The following is a 23601-nucleotide window of genomic DNA, read 5'->3' as shown; positions in this document are numbered from 1 at the left end:
CAAAGATATGTTCCTGTTGCAAATTGGTATGTTGTTACTTGAAAGTGACAACCTTACCATACCTAAATGAATTCACATTGATGCCGCCCCCCCCCCCCCCCCCCATCTCTCTCTCCCCCACTTAAAGTTCATTTATAACAATTATTGATTCAAGTGCGAAAAAAAAAAAAAACACCTAATACCAACTTTAAAATACAGAAGGAAATAGGGATGAGTGAAAGAAGGGCTAATGTAAAGCTTACAATTACTACAAATTTCTTTATTGTATCACATAATCATTCTTACACTTAGAAATCAATAAAATACGACAGGTCTGCTGGCTGACACTTGTACTGCATACTGTACCTAGGACACATCTTCTCTATAAATGAAGATGAAAATTTTAAAACATTTCTAAGAGAAAGGAACAATACTTACTGTACATTGTTAAAGGCTGCACAAAGTACAGTGTCCTATTTTGTCTATTTAGCTGTCTTGTTGCAATGTACACTTATTAAGTGTGATGTCATTGTTTAAGAGAGGACTGACTGCAATGCAGTAGCCATTTCTGATACGTTTACAGAATTTCTTTTGACACAGATACAAAAATAATGGTTTCCATCTGATGAAGCATGATATATTGTTAATGTATGTTTCTTTTGTATCTATGAGTCTATTAGCAGTAATTCAGATGTTCATGAAACAATATACTACATAGGGAATGTCTCATTACGTCAAAAATGAAGCAGCAACAACCAGCTGTAACGCAACTAGATCAAGCATGTTTTACACATCTGTCACTGCCTCGCAAATTTTACATTCAGATTATTTTCCTTTTATTTGTAATTCTGTGTGCAAGACTAGCACACCAAAGCTAATATTGTCGACTAAACTTTCCCATCAAAATTATGACTTTCCTTTCCATACTGATCTACCATGGGTTGGTAGCAACACAAAGATATGTGAGTCTCTGAAGTGTGATGAAGGTAAACAGAACAGATACGTATATACATTCCATTTCTGCTATATGGCATCTAGCCAACAAATGTTTACGTTTCACAACTGACAATTATAATCCTCATATATACATACCACTGTAAGAATGTTCTCTCCACTGTGCAAGTATGGCAATTGTCCTCATTTAGATCTCACTGGAAGAGTCTATTTACACAAATAAGAAAAGTGCCACTTCAGTTCTCCTGTGGTGAAGAGACAATGAGTGGCAGTATCATGTATAATAGGCAGTGTAGTTGATTACTGTGTGACTGTTCATAAAAATTAACAACCACACAGTGGAAGTGAAACCCAAAGGAAAGCTCTACTTGCCTAAGAGGGCTTTGTCTGCTTGGATACCAGTCCTGCCCTAGTAGGCCCTAAGCAAATATAGCCAGCACTCACATCACACCCGCTGACCAGAAGATTCATCAGCACACTTTCACCAGGTGGTGGCGGTTTGGAACTTGTCCCCCCTCCATCAGGTATCCAGGCTCCAGGTGCCTGTCGAGGTCTTTTGCCCCCTGCCCCACCACCTGCATCTGAGCGAGCCGAGCCTGATGGTGCTACCCTCTTGCACGGAGGCCTGTCAGGGGCTCTTCTGCTGGTGGTTACTCCATTTGTTTCTTTTAAAGGGTCTGGTGGCCCATTCTGCCTCTGGCGTCGTGGACTTTTAGGCCAGTCACTGTCACTCATACACCCTGTTGGGATAGCATACAAAACAATGTAATTACTTTAAAAAGAAATCGAAAGGACTCTACATATGACTGGTGACAATAGAATACCACTGCTTACCTTTCTTACATGTTGCACTGGACAGCATATTATTTGTGTCAACCAACCCTCCACCATGATCATTGCAGCGACCTATAGTGGTTCTTGCTGATGGTGGTGGTGATGATGAAATCACAGGAGATGATGTACTATCTGAGCATAACAGTTGTGCTAGGTTTGAGCTCAGGTCTGGCTTACTGACAGGTGATAGCAATGACCTGAAAAATAAAGCTCATCATTTCTGTTGTACTCACATGCCACAATAAGGGAATCAACAAACTTAACAATTTATATGCTATACATAAAGTAAAACAACATTTTAAATTACAAAATTCCTTTAAGATGGAGGGATGTCTGAGGAGGAGAGTGGTGCAGGGGAGGGAATAAAAAATGACTTCCTCTCACCAATTGTCTTCAGATGGCGGCTTATCCTGCAGTGGGCCCCACATTAAGTCAGCTGATATGAGCAATGGGAGATCATCTCCCACACCCATTGGTATGTAAGGGGCACGCATTGTAAGATCCTCATCAGCATCAGTGCAAGGTGATCCCATGCCTACAGACATCAGCTGTGTCATATGATCGTCATCGCCGGATAGACTTGGGCTGCACAGGGATGGCATACTGCAACCACCTGGACTCTGTAATGTCAATGCAAATTATTATCATCATACTTCACGGAAGCCGAAGTATCTTAAACCTTGAAATATAATTTGAAATATGTACAGTTGCACCAGGAATATGTTTACCTTTGTAAATGATGAACTACTGAGGTCACTTGGAGATGCTGAAGGAGACAACTCTTCTCTGTATGAGAAGAATGGGTCTCCACTTGTCTTGGAGCCATTGCTTGACTGAGAGTCACTTAGAGAGTTCAAATCATCATTCAAGAGTGGACAATAGTTATCAGATAGCATAATATCATCAAACATGTCTGTGATAAAAGCATTTGTTTCAAGTGGAACACAGACATCTCCAGCTGTTGGGGCCAAGTGAGTAAGGTCTTCAGGCTCATCTTTAAGAACTGCAACAAACATTAAATTGGTTTCAAGACAAACTCTCTTGTGAGAGTCCCCAGTGTCTTACATCTATTAAAAACAAATATGTGAGAAATATAAATATTGTTCTTACTAGTCAACCCCGGCTCCTCGTCTGAAAACATAAGATATCCTTTGTTCATATCTTCAGTTCTTGGAGCAAATATCTTGGATGTTGTAGCTTGTGGTCTAGGCAAATCAGTTGCAGGTGCAGATAGCTTAGGCGGAGACTGCTGATGGATGATGTCTTTGGGAGCTGAAGCAAAGATCTTGCTGGTCACAGCCTGAGGAACATTTTTCACAGGTGTTGCCGGAGCATTAGTTATTATTATTGATGGAGCTTCTTTCACTTGAGGAGTGCTGACAAATGCTTTCTGTGTCACTGTCTGTGACGGTGTATCTCTGATATTTGAAAAGATCTTGCTTGTCACAACTTGCGGTGTCTCTCGAATTATGTTGCTAAATATCTTGCTGGTGACAACCTGTGGTGCCTCCCTTGTCACGTTTGTGAAAACTTTAGCAGTTACTGTCTGGGGCTGTTCCTTTGAACGTACTCTATCAGGTGCAACTCGCAAAGGCTCACTTGGCGGTGGGGCTGTTAACTTGCTACCCACAACCAGTGCTGATTTGTTGGCCACAATCTGAAAATAAACAAACAAATTGTTCTGAAACTACAACATTTACTTAGGTTATCTCATGAAAGAAATGAAATTAAATGAAAATGTTCACAGCAATTAGTACTATTTCATCTTCAAAATCCTCCATGTGAATGCTTTCTAGTGGGTTGCAATATATTCCTAGATTAATAATTTAAAACTTGTTTTTGTCATAATTAATTTTTGCTTGGTAAGTAGAGTCTTTCTTTAAATATTTGTTGATTCAGATTATTAATTACTGTTTAAACATTCTTTCATCAGAATAACAAATCACTGAGAACCAGCTCTGCCCTTCTTCGTGAAGCAGCATCATTGCCAACATTCCATGACAACATCCACAGGTTTTAAAGGAACCATTGTCAATTAACAGTGGATTGAAAGACAATGTCTAAAGAATACAGTCAGAACAGATATGAACTGACTGGTTACATGCATTTGTGTATTTCATAAAGTGAGCGCTTATTACTTGACAAAGAAAACTGTAGGCCCAGTCACAGCAGGAACTAACTTCATCTTTTCAGCTCTAAGTAGTGGCTGTTATTACCTCACAGTGTTAGTCAGACAATGCCCCCTTGAACTGCAAAAATGACTTGCTATCAAAGTCTTTTATTGTAATTGACAGAAATTTAATTTAATGAAAGTGTGAACAGTACTTAGTCCAATTTCTTCTTCAAAATCCTTGAAGTGGATATTTACAGTGGGCTTGAAAATACAGCAAGTTCCCAATAATCTCGATTTGAGGATTATCCTTATATGGCTTGGCTTTTTTTTGAAAAAAAATGAAGCCTGAAGTCTTCTATTATAATTGGATTAAAGTTTTCATTTACAATATAGTATTTGCATATTACTCATGTTTTATCATGTACAGTGAGTCCGCCCCGGTTCTGAGCGGTCAGCATGACGAAATGTCATGCCGAGGGGGCCGGGTTCGATTCCCAGCTGGGTCGGAGATTTTTCTCTGCTCAAGGACTGGGTGTTGTGTTGTCCTAATCATCGTCATCATCTCATCCTCATCGACATGCAAGTCACCGAAGTGGCGTCAACTCAAGAGACTTGCACCAGGTAAACGGTTACCTGACAGGAGGCGCTAGCCATACGACATTTCATTTCACTGAGTCACTGAAATGCACTGATTCGTTAATAGAGTATTCAGGATAGAATTTGTTTGACTAATATTGATGTTTTGACCCTCTGGAAAATGAAAATGCTCAGCAGGAGAAATATGAATCAAAACCAAAAACAGAAAAAAATGAATGGCTGTTTCCCGTAACTGGACTGAATCCAAATTATGTGAAATACAGTGCATTTTCAGCATAATTTCATAAATCACTAGTTAGTTTCCAGAGAGGAACTTTACTTAATCCAGTGGGTTTTCAAATGTGACATGAAACATGTTTTGCAAATAAAGCAAATAGCAATTTCCAGTAAAAACCTTTGTATTTTGGACTATCCATACTTTTAAGTTATCCATGTGGTCTTGGATTTTGCATTTAAGCGAATAACTTGCTATATTCCTAGGGGAATCATATTCAAGTGGAGAAAACAAAATTGGAATTTTGGCGGTTTGTTTTAAGGACATGCATATATGCACTCACTACAGAGAGTATAATGTGATGAGTACAGTTGAGCAATGATTGTTACTGTGCACGTAAGTCTTAAGGGATGCTATCTGAGTTTACATATTATCACTTAGAGATAGTGAGTGGAGCTGTGGATGCTGGAAAATGGAGAACCAAGTGGAGGAATCAGAACATTTCCGACATATTCCTCTGTTTGGGCTCAATATAGGGGTGACAGCAGCGGATGCAGCTAGAAACATTTGTGCCGTGTATTGGGATAATGCTGCTGAACAGAGCAGGGCAAGAAAATGATTTTCTCATTTTATGGAGGATCATTTTGACATTAGTGATTCCACATTCAAGAAGGTCTTCAGGGTTTGATAAACCTCATTTAAATGCATTAATCTACAATATTCACATCATTGTACTCAAGAGTTCGGAAATGTGGTAAACTGTGGTCATTTCAGCATCGTGCGACATTTGCATGCAATAAGGAAGCTTCATAAACTGGCTCTATGGATACTGCGTGCTCTAAGCCAAAATCACAAAAATCAGCAGGTGGCCATATGTGCATCTCTGCTTGCTCCTCATTAACTGACTTATGAACAACGCCGACCATTCCTATCCTGAATTGTTACTGGTGCACCTCGTGGAACAGCAACGGTGTGGTGTGCTACAAATTCCTACCCTGAGGTGTAACTATCATTGCTGACATTTATTGTCAACAACCGAGATGTCTCAGATACACAATCCAACAACACTGACCGGGAAGACTACATGAAGTGATGTTATTCTACATACTGTAGACCTCCGACACGCAAGTCGCCGAAGTGACGTCAACTAAAAAGACTTGCACCACGTGACCGATCTACCTGACGGGAGGCCCTAGCCACACGACATTTCATTTCACGCTGTACACAGAGGCCTATGAGAAAGATAGGCTGTGGCACATACGTCACAGCATGTGACACTGCAGGTCTTATGAGTGCCAGCAGCCATCTCTAGTGGGGAGTAACTATTTCAGACGAGTTCGATTATCGTTGACTGTGTGAGTAAATGCCTGCAAGTTCTCGACAGCACACAACAAAATTAAGACCTTTAATAGGTTACGTTTTCAATTGCATATCGATTTCCCGTGGGCTCTACACAGAGCCCAGCATTCGCAGAGTGTGACGGACAGTCGACTAGTGCGATGTCACCAGTTTGTCGCAGGGCCCACGTATCTTGTTGCCTCCGGTGCAGACTCACAAAAACATTTTACAGGAGTCGGGTTGGGAAGCCATTCAGCACACATCTTATTCACCTGATCTCGGACCATAAGATTTTCACCTCTTGCACACTCTATCGAACAACCTTCCAGGAAATTCCTTTCCGGATGAAAATGCGCTCTGAAAAAAGACTCGACGAGTTCTTCGCCTCAAAACCACGTGATTTCTACAGTCACTGAATCGAATATATTATTGACGACTAATGTCTCCCTCTAACGTCTCTTACGTGTATCTACTGCGTTTATTACACTTATGCATCAACGTAGTATTACAAAGAAAACCTGTGAATGGTCAGCATGTAGCCATATTTATGTACAAATGTAGAATGACTCATTCCACATCGTTACAATTAATCATACAAATCGTTCACGGAACATAAAAATATCTACTTATGAGACACGAATACTAAAGTCACAGTACTTTTGAATGGGATCCATCTGTACCGGTGATGCAATGACATTCAAAATCAGCAGAACGCTTACGGGCAAACCACAGTCAATCGACTGTTGGACACGATATAAGCTGGCGACAAAAATTCTGCGTCCGAATGTTCACTCCACAGATATTCCCACTCTGTTGTGTCAAGTTCAACTGACACTGCTGACTGATTGGTAGGGGAGTGGGGGTTGGTGGCTGGCGTGTACCTGCGGGGCCTCGAGCACGGCGGGCGCGCTAGCCCGGACTGCGGCGGCGGCGGCCCTCGGCTGGTGGACGGCGGCTGCGGCGGCGGCGGTGGCCGGGGAGGCGGCGGCGGCGGCGGCTGCCGGGGGCAGGTCGGCGAGCGGCAACAGCACCGTCTGCGGCGCGTGGCGCACGGCGGGCGCGGCAGAGAACACCCTGGCCGTCACCGTGCGCGCCGACAACAGCTTGCCCGACACGGTCTGCGCGACGCAAGGCCCGCTCTTCAGCGGCACCGCCACGCCGGCCGGCGCAGCGGCAGCCGGAGGGCCCGCGCACAACTGGCAGCTCGCGTACACCTCATCCCGGTGCTCGATGCCACTGCAACACGCGACGCCCTCATCAGTACTCAGTAAGCGCACAAACACATACACACACACACACACACAACATGTTAATTTGAAATATTTTTGGTACATTTCCTCGAATTTTCAGCCTTTTTTGCCCTCAGTCGCCTGTTAACAATTCGTTACGTTATTTGTGTCGTCATGAATGCAACGGAAAACACGCGTATTTACGCCAAAGGCGTCGGGTGTTTTCACTGTGAATAGCGTCATCATTTGCGATGATAATTTTTCGTAACAATTTCCTTGCTCTTGAAGTGTAAATGGACAGCTCTTACAACATAAGAATGGGCATTTATCAGAGAGAACGCAGAAGCCTAAAAAAGTGCCTCCTATGACGATTCTTTGCAAATAAGAAGTGCCTAGCTCATACACATATGGTGCTTTGCACAACTGATGATGTAACTAACCAAAATAATTATTTCTTGAACATTTACATAACGACTTCTTTTCTGTTCAGTTTTCACTAACAAGAGATAGTTTGGCATGGGAAAACTGTCATCTTCAAGTAGCCATAAGTGACAGATACAGCATGGAAGTCTGCCGCGGACACGCTCGCGCCAGTTAGTTTGGCAGCCTAAAATGAAAAAAATGCAAAATTTTTAAAAGGTCTGGAATTGTTAAGACATCGAGACAAAGTGTACACTGCACTGCTGAACGGCGAATATGATAGTGAAACAACTATCCTTTTTTGATGAACTGTGTACGTTTTCACTGGCATTCTATAAACCTTGTTGGAAAAAGGAGAAGGTTTTACAGTGATATGACAATTGATATTCTGAGAGAGAGAGAGAGAGAGAGAGAGAGAGAGAGAGAGAGAGAGAGAGAATGTGTATGAGGGCCATACTATTGTATGCTTCACCTACACTGCTACGTAAAAATTCTATATCGAGGTGGAAATTTTGCTGAACCAGCAGACTATAGTTCCGTATTTCGCACATTACCAATGTTCTTTATTGAAGAGTTTATCTGCAAAAATTATCAAGGGCTGTATCGTAGAACTCTTTTTATAACCTCTCTCGAATATCTTTATCAAGTATAGCATTTCACTGAACGACAAGTATTAGTACAAGACGAGTATCAAGTGATTAAACACACCGCCGAGTAATCGTCCCTTCGTAAACTATCAGGAAGAATTCTCTGTCTCTAAAAATTTGTCGTAGCAATATTCTTTATTTATTGGCCATACAATGATTGTATTAACGCACAAGTACCAATTGGTAACGCACAGCCGAGTCGGTGATGACCTAATGTTTCCAAAGACTGGACCACGTATTTAACTGACCCAACTCAGTGTAAAATCTAGTAAGCGAACGAGTTCGCAACCTAGTCACTCCATCGTAAAAGAAGTCTCGCTTTGTTGTCAACGAATGTAGAAAATATTGAACGCTTATTGATGTCCGCACACTGCGCAAAACGTTGATGATAAATTTCCATTGGAACTATAAATACATGAGCAAGGCACGAAATTTCAATTGCCTCCCGCGAAATCTGGTGGCCTTGGCAGCGCCGTCCTTCGACATGAAGATAACGGCAGACCTTCCATATGATCGAAGCAGACGCAGCAACAGAGACATTCCGTAATGTCGAAAGAAAACCATGGGAAACAGAGTCCACGTCCGGTTGTACAGAAATTCAGCAGCCGATTTTTTACTTAAGTAACCAGCGTCTCTCAAACTCATCAGTAACGCCGACATGGAACAATGAAACATCACTCTCACTGTTTACATCGAAGACACAAGAAATGATTCGACGGCTTCCGTAAGACAGCGAAGCAGTTAAAACCACCAAACTCCAGTGAACGGAAAGAGAGACGCACCCTCTGCATCAGTCATGGACACCCTTTGATGAAACATCTTTTAACAACGTAAGAAGCGCCCTGTGCTTTTACAAGGCTCAGCGATATGTCGCACCGTACTCTACACGCACACGCATGACTATGATAACTTTGTTGTCCCCAGAAAGAATCCGGCAGGTTGCGGGAGATCACAAATCACGCTTTTAACGAGAAATCACAGAGCCTGGAAGGGACAACAAGCCACTTTGAGCGATGGTATATGGATGTCAAGAGTTCTTCCCGCCTTCAAATTCTGCAGCGGCCACATTCGCAAATAAAAGATAACGCTGAGCTAGTCGCATCAATTGTGCATTTCAATCGACGTTTCGTGCATTTCTCCCTCGTCTTCGTGTGCAGTAAAACTAGCCGTCAGAACCACAACTAGACCACTCTTTTATACAATGATACTTCCACTAAAGCCTTTCTCTGGCATTAGTTTCCTCTCAGAAGAGTACGCAGCATGTAACTGTAGAGTCTGCGTGTTAAAACATTCACGTATCCTGCCGATGAGGATGGATGTAACCATCGAAGCGTTGAGCAGAAAATACACAACTGACGTGGAGTGGATGGGCACTGAAATTGCTATAGACAACTTTTTTTTTCCTTTTTATATAGTTTCACGTTTCTCGCCGAAGCACTTGTATCCACAGCTGCCGATAACGCACATTCCGCACTGTATAATCCATCGCCAAGTTCAGTTCTGAGATGTTTCTGATTGAGGCATTATCCGTATAGAAACGTATTCTTGCTCTAGAAGCCTTTCGCGGATACGGGTTCGTCGTGTCCACTGATGGCGCGAGGAGCCGTAAGCTGCGCCACTCACCAGGAGTCACGGAAGAAACTACTGCTGCTTGTGCGTGGCGAAGCCTGTTGGGTGACAGCCCGGAACGTTGTGCTCGTGTGTGCACCGGCGAGCGACTGACGCGCGACACGGCGACTGCGCCTGCCCCGAGTCCCCGCCCCCTATTCCTCCCCTCCACCCGCCTCCCAGGGCGTTCACAGTGGAGCAACCAGCTGCCTCTCGCCCCTCAGCTGCTCACTGACCACCGAGTGTTGTCAACGGGACGCTCCGAAGCACTTCCTACCCAGAGCACACACACAACTGCGTCTCCCACACTCGCTTTGCACCTGCCGGGCTGCAGCGCTCACCGCTTCTTAACCAAATGCAGTCTGTGGCTGTGATATCTAGTTATTAAAACCGCATATAAAATGTCATATATACACTGACTTGACAACAGTCAAGGCATGCACATACGCAGCTGGCGGTAGCATCGCGTACACAAGACATAAAAGAGCAGTGTATCGGAGGAGCTTCATTTGTACTCAGCTGATACATGTGAAAAGCTTTGATGTGATTATGGACGCACAACGGAAATTAACAGACTTTGAACGAGGCGTGGTGTTTGGAGCTAGACGCACGGGAGATTCCATTTCGGAAATCGTTAGGGAATACAATTTTCCGAGATCCACAGTGTAAAGAGTGTGCCGAGAACACCACATTTTAGGCATACTTCACACGACGAGCAACACTGGGGCCAACGGCCTTTAATTAACGACCGAGAGCAGCGGCGTTTCTGTACAGTTGTCAGTACTAATAGACAAGCAACACTACGTGAAAATAACTGCAAAAATCAATGTAGGAGGTACGATGAACGTATCCTCCAGTACTGTACGGCGAAATTTGGCGGTAATGGGCTATGCTAGCAGACGACGTCGCCTGCAGCGCCTTACCTGGGCTCGTGACCATATCTGTTCAAGCCTAGACGACTGGAAAACCATGGCTTGGTCAGGTGAGTCCCGACTTCAGTTTGTAAGAGCTGATGGTTTGGTTCGAGTGTCGCACAGATCCCACGAAGCCACGGACCCAAGTTGCCGACAAAGCACAGTGCAAGCAGGTAGTGGCTCCATAACGGTATGGACTGTGTTTACATGCAACGGATTGGGTCCTCTGGTCCGACTGAACCAATGACTGGAAATGGTTATGTTTCGTTACTTGGAGACCATTTGCAGCCATTTATGGACTTCGTATACTCAAACAACGACGCAGTTTTTATGGATGACAATGTGCCATATCACTGGGTGAAAGTTCACGTTAGGTTTGAAGAACATTCTAGACACTTCACTGACGCAATCGAGAGGCCAATTCGTGCACAAAATCCTGTACCTGCAATACTTTCGCTATTATGGACGGCTGTGGAGACAGTACGGCACAATATTTCTGCAGGGTACTTCCAACGATTTGTTCAGTCCATGCAACGTCGAGCTACTGCATTAGGCCGGGCAAAAGGCGGTCTGGCACGATATTAAGGAGGTATCCCATGACTTTTGTCACCTCAGTGTGAACCATGTGAAGTGCAGGGGGGTGGAATGGTCCGTCTTCGTGAATTCGGATCGTCATACCGTGAAATGCAGCTGCTGAAGAACCAAGTGCTTCTGGAGTACTCTGTGCGTGATAGGTGACGTGGTCTGAAGCGAGCCCGTAAATCTGGTACAAGATAACACGACATGACGAATATCCTCAGGGAGGGGGGTAAAGGTTTTTAGGGGTAATCGTGAGTGATGAAACAACATTGGAACACCACTACAGATAAAAGGGAAGTTGGATGGTAACGCCTTGTCGACAACAACGTCACAGGTGACAGGGGACCAACTGGAGATGGGTAGCGTGCAAGAATTGAATACGACCATATTATCCAAGCATTCGCCTGACGTGGTTTCGGGAAACTAAGAAAACCTATTTAGTTACTAGACGTTTGTCCGAGCTCCTTTGCCCCTACTGCCTGCCTCCGCCCCTAAAAAATGTCAGTCGACGTTTCTTGTGCTATAGACCGCATACATTTCTTAACTCTCTTGCCAAACGAAAGCGCCTCCAACGACACACTCGCATCTAATTGTCTTTTCAAGTGAGTTTAGACCACTCTTGGACTTCAGTGACGGTTGCCTACGTTTAATTTTGTAAAATATGCCAACTGTGTTTCGGAGATTTAAGTTGCTCATATAATTACAAATTGTTTATTTATTCAACCAGACGATTATCATAGCTTTTACTCGTACAACTGCCGATTTCGACTGTAGTACACAAACATCTCAAATCCAATGATGCAGCATAAAAAGGCTTGCACCAATGGATATGAAGATGGACTGCGGATTACAGTTGAAATCAGGATGAGTACTACCTGTGCTTATAATCTGCTTAAATAAAACAAAAAAGTACGTTTGAGGCGTTAGGTTAATTTACTACACTCTAAAAGTCATACTGGAATTGTAAACTCTGCCTTTTGCTGGGCGGGGAAATTATTTAATGGTTGTCCACAAGCGTCTAGCCATAGTAGAAATAGGAACCCTGGACTACCGAAGGGACCGATAAATGTCTCTGTTGCGCGGTGCCTGATAGTACTATGTGGGAAGCCAGTCTAATAGATGAATTCTGAAAGCAACTCATTATATCGTCAGTTGGTACTTTCACTGCTATACTGGAAGCTACCGCCGCCATTACTCTCTTTGAAATCGAGAACCTGCCAATTAAATACCGGTCATTACATAAGTACTACGAAAATTAGGCCCCCCTAAGAAAGACAAATAGTGTTATATTATAGGCATCTCAGTATATCCGCCTTGCCTCGGCCGTTTAGTGATCAGACTGTGACACTAGAGATCCATGGTTCAATTCCATTGTGATATTAGAATTTTTTTCATGACGTGATGAGTGCCAAGTTGCACCCTGGTTCAAATTCCACGTTAAATTCGATAAGAGAGTTTTAAGATAGAAAGAAGGCTAGAGCACCGTTGTGGTGGCAGCAGTATTCATTTATTATGGCGCCCTTTACCTGTACATCCTTCCACTGCAAATTACTGTGAAAGCAAGGCAGTGCGTACTTCACATTCTACCACGTATTAGTATTTCTCCTCATTTCATTCTCATACAGAGCGCTGGAAGAATGACTGCTTAAATGCTCTTGTACATTCGGTAATTAGTTTAATCTTTTGTACCTTCGGTAATTAGTCTAATCTTTTCTTCCCGGTCTCTATGGGAACGATACCTAGAGGGTTGAATATCTCTAGAGTCTTCATCTGCTATTTAATATTGGTTCTTGAAGCTATGTACGTAGAATTTAGCCTGATAATTGGTGTCTCTCTTCAATCGTACGCCAATTCATGTCGTGCAGTATTTTGGTGACGTTTTCGCGCAAGTCAAACGGACAGTAATTCGTGCTGTCCTCGTTTGTATAAATTCAGTATCCTCCGTTAGTAATATCCGTCATGGTTCCCAAACATTTGATCAATAGCCTAAAATGATACGCACAAGTGTTTTGTAAATAGTCATTTTGTAGACGCCCTGTTTATAATTTTTGGAGCACGCTGGTTTACGAATTTGGAATTAGTTTCCTTTTCGATTTGAGTCTTCTGTTTTTAGAAGGTTGCACTGTTTAATCTCAAACTCTCTATTCCGCAGTAATTAAGTGTTAGTGGGGACGTTGTGGAGTGTTTTTCTTAAAGATTTGTTTCCGCAAATAGACGTTGGTCTTCTCATACATCGGAAAAAATATGCCGCTTCAAACATAATCAATCACGGAACCTCTACCACATCCAACAGTGCTCTCGTGGCAAGGAGAATTTTCGAGGACTCATTTTGTACGCGTAGTACGTGCTTGAAAACTTGAGAAACCCTTTCAACATCTGTCTCTTAACTACGAAATCCATTTCTGAATATTACCGACACGAAGAATTATAGTACCGTGATCAGAGTGCAAATTTATACACACACACACACACACACACACACACACACACACACACATACACACACCAGGGTACCCATTTTCTGCTGCAACTAGATGCCTGTGTCGTTTTACGCACGATCTTTATTTCGAGTATCGGAAGAGGCCATGGCCCCCTTTAGTAGGAGAATAGCAGAATGCTAAACATGTCAGCGCTTTTCTACGCTCCAGCGCCACAACACACCATGAGTGACGTGACCGATGCTCGAGCTGACATTCAGGTTATGCGGCAGTTCGGCTGCTGGGGGCGGGACAGCCGAGCCGCCCCTCGAGACAGCGGCATCGCGACCGTCGGCGGAAAGATTGATGCTCCGCACACAGCCGTGGGCAGCAACCGGGCTTCTACATCGCACAGCGCCGTCCGGGAAACCTGCTCCAGTCGTTCGGCTTTCGGCACTTCTACGCTTTACAGCCGCGATAAGCATGTCGATTACTCGCTTCTTTTCTGATACTCCGGCATATACTGACAGCAATGGTCTTCTTGTCGTTCGTGATGAGGAACACGTTGCCAGACAGAACCGACCCGATAAATTTTATCTAGTGAAATACGGCAATGCAACTTCGTGGAACTGATAGATGAGCTGGGAAAGGTGTAGGTCTATTCTGGTGCTGATAATGTACCTATCCTCTCCGTCAATATATGTATGGAAAAAACGAACGATCCTGCTACAAAGCCTAGGCATACTGCCTTAGGGGAACGCAGTGAGCGTTTTGTAGATTTTTTTTATTTATTTCAGGTCAGGTCACACAAATGATACCACTACCGCTTTCTACTTACTACCAAAACATCACTGGATGTTCCGAAAACGTTGCACGGTAAAAACTGAACACCTCTTTAACATGGTCCGACAGATGAAATGGAAAAAAAATTTCACATCACGCGTTGGCCGCACTGACCTTTATCGCTTTACGATTATCTGTAATTGTTACAATACAATCACTCCTATAGCTTTAGTTTACAGGGCGTCACACTTTAAGTGGACACACAAAATAATTTCCAAACGGTTCAAGCTGTAGACAGAAGGATTTCGACGAGTGATGTGTCCAAAGGGCCAAGTATTGTTTTCCTCGAGTTTAAACTTTTACTTTCTTAGCTGCGGAGAGACTGCTGTAATTATTTATAATGAAAGCAAAAGGCGAAGGATCTACCTCATTTTGAAGGGAAACAGAACTACTTAGTGATTTTGATTGCCTCTGGGAGCCTTTTAACTGAATACTGTGCCTTTTAGTCTATGAGGAGAATAGTTTCCCAAAAATATACAGCAAATGACTTACGCCCAAGGTCGAAATGTGCCGGCATAGAGCAGTTTCAGCCCTGTTATCCAATATTTACGTCGCAAGATAAGCGAAAAAGTGCTATGGCGGCAGCTTTGGTCAGCACTTGTTGTAAACCGGACTACTTCGCAAAATGTTGCACCTCAAACACTGATATACACTATACTGCTTTTCACAAGAGCTACGGAAAGTGATCAAAAGCTATCCACTGTTGCATTAAAGGCAATGTACAACTGGTGTCTTGTAACTTAATAGGACTAAATGTTATGAGCATAAACCACACAAAAAAAACTCGTTACCCCCATTACGTGGTGTAAAATTGCCGGGAACATTATTTCGCAATCGCTAATAGTTTTATGTGTCCCTGGGGTGTACACAATTTCAGTACATATTCAGTAATAGCTACAAAGGCAAAATGTGATAGCCGGCCGGTGTGGCCGTGCGGTTCTAGGCACTACAGTCTGGAGCCGAGCGACCGCTACGGTCGCAGGTTCGAATCCTGCCTCGGGCATGGATATGTGTGATGTCCTTAGGTTAGTTAGGTTTAATTAGTTCTAAGTTCTAGGCGACTGATGACCTCAGAAGTTAAATCGCATAGTGCTCAGAGCCATTTCAACCATTTTTTTACAATGTGATGGTTGTCAACGCTTGGTTCCCTCGTTACACACACACACACACACACACACACACACACACACACACCTGCACCAGCACCTGCACCTGCACTGCTTGCACGCGTCCTAACGCATTTACAACCTTCGAAGCATTTGCCTCCTGATACGTCATGAAAAAATTGTGTACGTCCTGGCCAGCAGTAATACGGAATTTCCAAGATGTCTGAGACTATATAGTTTCGTGTGTTCAGTCGTCTGGGTACTATACTACTCATAAATGGTCGCTGACCAATAAAATAGTTACCTGTCTACGTTTACGATAAAGGTGTTTTCAGAATTGCTTGTAAGTACCCCGAATTAAAACTAAATACAATTCGAGCTGCAAGAATTTCATTGTCAAACGTTAGGACAGAGGGATATCGTCTCTCTTTCGTTTCAGCATCTACTTTTTTTTTCATAAACTATCACGTTCACAATGAACACTTTGTACACATGAAAACTCTTTAGCATAGCTGAATCGCGGTCCTGGTCGTAAGGTATCATGATAATGTTTAGATCGTCTCAGAAGACATTCGAATTGTTTTTCCGGAGATCGATACCACATCTCCAGGCAGACTAAGACTACGAAATCAATATGGTCCTCGAACTAATCTTCCGATTAATAACTGCTTCGCGTTTTGGGCCCTACGCGTGAAACTGTCCAGTCAGACCTTGGTAAGTAAAATCTTTTATGTGTGACTATTTATATCAATAGCTTTTCGATACGGATCGACCTCATCTTGTTTTGAGATGCACTGCCCGCCGTAAGTGTGAATAATCTGATTGGACGTCGAAGTGGAGCCCTGGGATAGATGGCATTTGTAAAAAATACCTCGTGTGCTTTTCTTATCCTTGTGGAAATCTCTTTAAAACCGAGTCCCGCGCTCTGTTCTTCACTCTCATGTTTCTGAATCAGTGCAAGACAGAGAGACTAACGACATGTGCACTGACCCTCTTCATTCCATCCACTATAAGCACAGTAAGTGAGGTCGTACTAAACATCGCAAACTCACAATTTTTTATAACGAAATTAATTATTAGATGCCTTTCGAGTAACACGCTGCTTGGCGTACATTCGTTACGGTAGATTCGCAATGTATTCGTTTCGAAGAAAGTTTATGTGGAAATTTCCATTCTTATTGTCTTGTACCTGATTTGTGATGCTCATCGTGTACTGGAGTTTGTTTTGCGTATCGCATTCCAATACGCCGCTCTCCGATGGAAACATTTTGTCAACTGGATAACTGGCGAATTTTAACTTGATAACTGTTTGGTGTGAGCGTTATTTCTCTTGCAGGATCTGTACACTAGCTTATTCTTCCTTCTCGGCTCTACCCTGCTATGAAAGTGCAAGAGATATATAAAATAAATCACAGAAACGTCGATAGTGATGTTGCTTTCTCCATTAAATCGAGAGCATTGTTTGACATAATTGCCTTCTGTTGTGAATAATGCCATTTTTGTACCTTCTATTCAGATTTTTTTAAATCGTGCGACTCTATGATAATCAAGCAGAAGTAAGCTGATTTGAACCCGAACGGTGGTGGAAAAAACATCTTTGCTGCTGCCATTTTACGAGCGGTAAATTAGTTACTACAATTCGCTTGGTTCAAATGGCTCTGAGCACTATGGGACTTAACTTCTGAGGTGATCAGTCCCCTAGAACTTAGAACTACTTAAACCTAACTAACCTAAGGACATCACACACATCCATGCCCGAGGCAGGATTCGAACCTGCGACCGCAGCGGTCGCGCGGTTCCGGACTGTAGCAGCTAGAACCGCTCGGCCATGTTACATGGGCTAAGGGCGTAATCCAGTGTTAGTGGTGATCCGTCCCTGGGATAAGGAGCTTAAGATCGTCGGGGCCCACAAATCTTCTGATAGCTACGGCCAGTGTGCCGGCAACGAGGTTCGTCCTCTCCCTCGAGTTCACCTCCATCTTCTCACGTAACGAGACGCCCACCACACTACATGTGATATCTGTACTAATCACAGATATCTACAATACGGACACGCAACGAGCCATTTCGGGTCGAATGTCCTTGCTAGGGCCTTTACTAAAGCTGCCGTGGATTACAGACAAATGTTCAGCGTGAAAAATTACGAACACATCCTACTTTTTGCGGAAACAATAGAAGCTTGCCCTTCCGTAGTAGATGGCTGGAGACTGGAACACGATACATCAGGCCTTTTCGCAGTTGAGAAGTGCCAGTGCCTTCCAGTGTTTCTCGAATATAATCGCAAAAATGAGCTGTATTAAATTGCGCTTCGTCATACCACAACCCACCGATATGACATACTGCCCGCTTTTAGCCGTTACGGCATCTGCAACTAAACCGTGAGGTGTTCAGAAGATTCGCTGTAACAGCACAGATAACGAAAACAGGGATAAGCGCATGAAATTTATGACTGCCAGACGTATTACGTCTACACGTTTACTTAGTTCAAATGAGAGTACGACGGATTAATTTCCCAGCTCGCTGAATGAGGCTGGCGTAAGGATGTTCTTGGCCGTGGCCTTTTCGTTTGAATCATCTCGTCCCTCAGATGAGACTGTCTTGGGAATTCACACCTTTCGATGACGAGAGAAGGGAAAGGAAGAGAAGATTATATGTGCAGTCTTTCTGTGTACGATGGCAGCTTTGTTCTCTATGTTTCAGTTTTAACTCACCAGGTACACGAAGAACGAATGGAGAATCAGGCGAGCATTTTCTCTCCAATGTGGAAAACTGGTTTAAGGGAAGTAGGGCGTCAAACGGGCCGACTTGGAACAGGAGAGGCATCACAGAACATTTTAATTTCTAGTGTCTATGCTTTTACAAATAAATTCGTAAAACTTTTTCAGCATCAGCAGGAAGGATTCGGGATTCACACTCATTGCAGTGGAAGTTCGGAAACAAAACAAAATAATTTTTTTTATTTGTGAAATTTCATCATTTTTTCACTTACTAATGGCTGCATTTGTTGCTATAGGTCCACTTTTCTTCACAAGTTAGAGAGATTCTTCGATGAATTTTGCACATGATACATACCATACTCACAGGTGTATGAAACTCTAGAATTTATTTAATTTATGAAAAAACGAATGAACTGTTATATTTTAAACATCATGATTAGGAAAAACACAAATTTTATAGTTAATTACCTCAATTTTTACCACAGTTTTTAATAGATTTGGAAAATTCTAGAGTTTCATACACCTTTAAGTATGGTTTGTATGCTGTGCACAATTCATCGAAGAACCTCTCTTACTTATGAAGAAAAGTGTACCTATAGCAACAAATACTGCCATTAGTAAGTGAAAAAAAATGATGAAATTTCACATGTAAAAAAAAAATTATTTCGTTATGTTTTTGAACTTCCACTGCTATGAGTGTGAATTCTGAATCCTTCCTGGTCATGCTGACAAAGTTTTATGAATTTATTTGTAAAAGTATAGCCAGTGGAAGTTAAAATGTCCTGTGGTGCCTCTCCTGCTCCAAGTCGGCCCGTTTGACGTCCAACTCCCCTTAAGTAACTGCTCGGACTGGGCGCTGTACCAGTTCTCTACAAGTACTGATTGCACACGAGCTCACTCAATCTTCGGCACGGAATCCTCTCCCCGAAATAGGTGCTTATCTGGACACCCATATCTATCGAATGCTTAAGCTGTTCTATACTGTGGCAGAGGTACACGATACGGGATATCTATTCTGTGTAATTTGTCGAGTCAGATTCCGCCACGTTTAGGTGTCGTGTCTGCGACGCGAGCCCGTGGCCCTTGGACATAGATCCACCCGTGTTCTACCTCGCCTCCTGAGGCACCGACGACTTGGAGAGTGGTCGTTGTGGAGGCGACGGCCTGCGGCTGCGCTGGATCGGAAGTTGCGTCAGGCTGGTGCGAGTGCTGTGCGTTGCGCGCCAGATTGTCTCAATTGGGGCCTGACACGGGCATAATGCGGCTGCCTCGTTTAGTCCACTTGGCGCGCCGTCGAGCTCGCTCCACGCTTTTCGCTAAGGCCTTTGTATTTCAGATTTGTGCACCTCATCTTCGGAACATTCCTCTACTTTCGACGACGCATCCCCCCCCACCGACCGCCTTTTTGGAGGAGCCTCAGTTTCTTTACAGCTTGAGTTCGTTAACAATTTTTAAGGGTTGTTAAATATGACTGGCGAACTGACCTCGTGTAGTGCAAGCGGTTACGAGACTCACTACGAAGCGTTTGAGGGAGACACTTTTATGGCTCATTGTTTCATTTCCAAGAAATACGGCCTGCAGCTGTGTCCTGCGTGACGTAGCCGGTCACGTTTCTGTTTGCTCGGCTTATCGGAGCTACTGATGGCATCCACGCGGAACTCTGCTCTCGCTCTCCGTACGGGTGTGGGAAGAGAGTACGTCTTACACATTTGTTACGTTATATTAAAAGTGTTTCGAACCGCAGGGTTTGCAAGGGGTGTATCAATCCTCGTTCCTTATAAGGCTGCATACTCGGGTTTTTCTTACGTTCAGCGCAGGTCATGAGTGAGCGAGTGAGTGAGCAACACATCGCGGAGGGAGGGAGGGGGGGGGGGGGGGGAGGAGTGCCAGAAATTTAGGACAGTCACAGAAGTTCTAGTACCGAAACTGTGTAATAAAAATGGTTCAAATGGCTCTGAGCACTATGGGACTTAACTTCTGAGGTCATCAGTCCCCTAGAACTTAGAACTACTTAAACCTAACTAACCTAAGGACATCACACACATCCATGCCCGAGGCAGGATTCGAACCTGCGACCGTAGCGGTTGCGCGGTTCCAGACTGTAGCGCCTAGAACCGCTCGGCCACCCCGGCCGGCAACTGTGTAATCAGTGGTGTTTTATCTTCCTGTCCAAGAGGTTTCAGAGTTATGTGTGTAATCAACTTTCGTAAACGAGTACCACCGGAACCGCGAAGAAATGCTTATTAAATTCTTCGGAAGCAACTTTGGATCAACAGAGTGGTGACCTCTAACTCAGAGATTCTTACATCCAAAATGAAGCCACTGGTTGGTTGTCTTTTCCGTTTGTTACTGGAATGAAAGTTGAATGACTCATCCCCTTTTGTCAGACCAATGGGTCAATTTCCCTTTTCCACAGAAAAGAAAATTCCGTCAGAGGTTAGGGAGCTCTAGCACAGAGTATAATGTGGCATAACATAAGAATCCTAGGTAGATTTTTCTTGCATCACCCACGAAAGCAGTGGGGAGAGGGAAAAACTACGACGAGTCTTCAATAAGTAATGCGACACCTTTTTCTCGGCTAATTTCTGTTGATAAAATGCGGAATTCGTTATGGGACATGCTGGAACATTCCCGCTTCAGCTCCTATATTTTCGTGAGTGCGGGGCTACACACAGCCTGCAACGGAGGTGTGTTCCAAGCAGAGAGCTGTCACCGAGTTTCTTTTAACGGATAACCAGAGCATCGCAGATATTCATAGGCGCTTGCAGAACGTCTATCAGGAGACCTGGCAGTGAACAAAAGCACTGTGAGTCGTTGGGCGAGGCGTCTGTCATCATCGCAATAAAGTCGCGCAAACTTGTTCTATCCCCTGTGAGTCGGCCGGCCGCACAGACCTTCCTGCGATGTTGGAATGTGAGGACATTCTCATTCGATGTGATGCGAAAGAACTTCTCCTTCTCCATGACAACATAAGGCTTCACACAAGTCTGCCCGCCCGGGAGGAGATCTCAAAACTTCACTGGACTCTTCTTCCTCTTCCACCCTACGGCCCGGTCTCGCACCTTCCGACTTCCTTTCGTACTCTGCTAGAAGCAGTACGTGGATGATGGGGGAGGTTACTGATGCAGCAGAATGTTGGTTCCGACGTCGACCAGTAGACTGGTACGATACGAGCATACAAGTCCTTCTAGTGAGGTGGCGTAAGGCCGTCGCATTGAATGGAAAAGATGTGGAAAAATAGAGAATTTTGTAGCCAAATGAGTGGGGATATTCCATATTTTATACAGATCATCACTGGTGCACCGAAATATCTGTAACTCCTGTTGTGAGATAATGTGTATAGAAGTAAGTGTTAAGCAACTCAGTATGTGAAGCATTGTGATACAGTTCAATCGAAATATAAGCATTCAAGAAAAAATCTGCACCACCTGTGGTGGTAAACTTAACATCTTCAGGCGACCGCCAAGTCTATCTATTACCCTGTCTTTCCAAAGCAGCAGAAAAGAATGTCGGATTTAGGTCCTGAGAAGAAAGCTAACCCGGTGTGTCGTTAATTCCATTCTATGGTTGCCTGCATTCTAATTTCGAGCGACTGGCAGGCGCTGCACCGCCTAATTCTGGATCCTCGTTGGCAGTGATTCTAGAAACGCTTCACCGAGCGAGGTGGCGCAGTGGTAGCACACTGGACTCGCATTCGGAAGGACGACGGTTCAATCCCGCGTCCGGCCATCCTGATTTAGGTTTTCCGTGATTTCCCTAAATCACTCCAGGCAAATGCCGGGATGGTTCCTCTGAAAGGGCACGGCCGACTTCCTTCCCCATCCTTCCCTAATCCGATGAGACCGATGACCACGCTGTCTGGTCTCCTTCCCCAAACCAACCAACCAACCAACCTAGAAACGCTTCCTCTGCACACCTAATCGCTGTCATCGAAGTTCTGCGTACAGCCGGTTGGGGGAGCTACGCACAAACGTGCTTTCCTATTCTCTCTTAGCAGAGTTGTCAGACAAGTTTGTTACTGTCTATCTATATCAGATATCTTTGATGATTTCGATCAAATAATTGGAAGACAATTCTATGACTGAGGTCAGGTCTATCTTCTCTTCATTGCCAACTTGCTGGCGTACCGCGAATTAAGTTCACCGGGCGAAGCGGTGAAGATGTTGGCCTTGCAGTCCGGGAAGAGCGGGGTACAAACGTCTTATAGTCAGCCAGCTTCTCAAACTAGTTTTATGAAATGCCGGGGTTGTTCCTTCGAAAAGAACACGGCCTGTTTCCCATCTGCGCTTCTGCTCCCCGTCTCTAGTGACCTAGTCGTCGGTGCTACGGTAAACCACATTCCTTCTTCGAATTAACTTTCCGGCAACGAATAATTTAGTTGAAAATTTATGTTATAAAGCCGAAGTCTTTTCTTATACTGCAAATTACTGGTTGGTATCGAAGGCCATTCAAGTCAATAAACAAACATCTTCCGAAGAAATCCTCTATATGCGCTCAGCTAAACAGCTAGAACAAGAACTAACGTGAGAGTATGGACAGTCAAAGACATCTATTGTGCTCGGATCTGAAGTACCGATGAAAGTAATTCACCACACTCATTAAATGTTACAACCATACAATGTGTATAGGGCGGGAAGAATACAGATGCAAATTTTCGCACAACGATAAGAGTGTGTGATGCAGTAAAGAACAGAGTTGGCTGTACGCGAGACGGGCACAAGTGGCCCTGGGTGGCAGCTATCTACGTACGTGACGCTACGCTGGGCTACGAGGGCGGCAGCGAACTCACAAGTTGGCCGCCACCGTGAACACCCTTTGCATTACAAGCAGTGGGGACGGAAGGAGCAGCGCAAACCGTCCACAACCAGGGGTACGAGATACGCGAGCTCAGCGTCGATTTAAGTGCCGAGTAACCGTGACTCTAAAATGTGCTTCCTGAGTGACCGTCACAGCTTTTAAGTGGACTCCGAAGATGTCGATTTTGAGCACGTGCTGGAAACGACAGACGACAGAAAATATGAGGGCGTACGAGGACCAACGTTAATTTTTAGGCGTAAACGTTCGTGTGCGTCGCAACAATTACGTGTGTGCC

At 44.0% G+C, this 23601-nt stretch overlaps 1 protein-coding gene across 3 annotated transcripts in view; it reads right to left on the bottom strand.

The window, feature by feature from the left end:
• LOC124601774 (protein similar) overlaps positions 1 to 23601 on the bottom strand; it is a 747040-nt gene that overhangs the window by 8223 nt on the left and 715216 nt on the right. For all 3 annotated transcript variants that reach the window (XM_047136272.1, XM_047136270.1, XM_047136271.1), the window contains exons 8-13: positions 6911 to 7265; positions 2878 to 3424; positions 2496 to 2770; positions 2152 to 2387; positions 1768 to 1964; positions 1378 to 1673 (exon numbers count right to left, since the gene is read on the bottom strand). In XM_047136272.1, the coding sequence (XP_046992228.1) occupies positions 1378 to 1673; positions 1768 to 1964; positions 2152 to 2387; positions 2496 to 2770; positions 2878 to 3424; positions 6911 to 7265 (1906 nt within the window). The remainder of the gene's footprint in view (positions 1 to 1377; positions 1674 to 1767; positions 1965 to 2151; positions 2388 to 2495; positions 2771 to 2877; positions 3425 to 6910; positions 7266 to 23601) is intronic.

The sequence above is a fragment of the Schistocerca americana genome, chromosome 1, assembly GCF_021461395.2.
Source record: "Schistocerca americana isolate TAMUIC-IGC-003095 chromosome 1, iqSchAmer2.1, whole genome shotgun sequence".
In the NCBI taxonomy this organism is placed as follows: Eukaryota; Metazoa; Arthropoda; class Insecta; order Orthoptera; family Acrididae; genus Schistocerca; species Schistocerca americana.
This window is presented reverse-complemented; position numbering and strand designations above follow the sequence as displayed.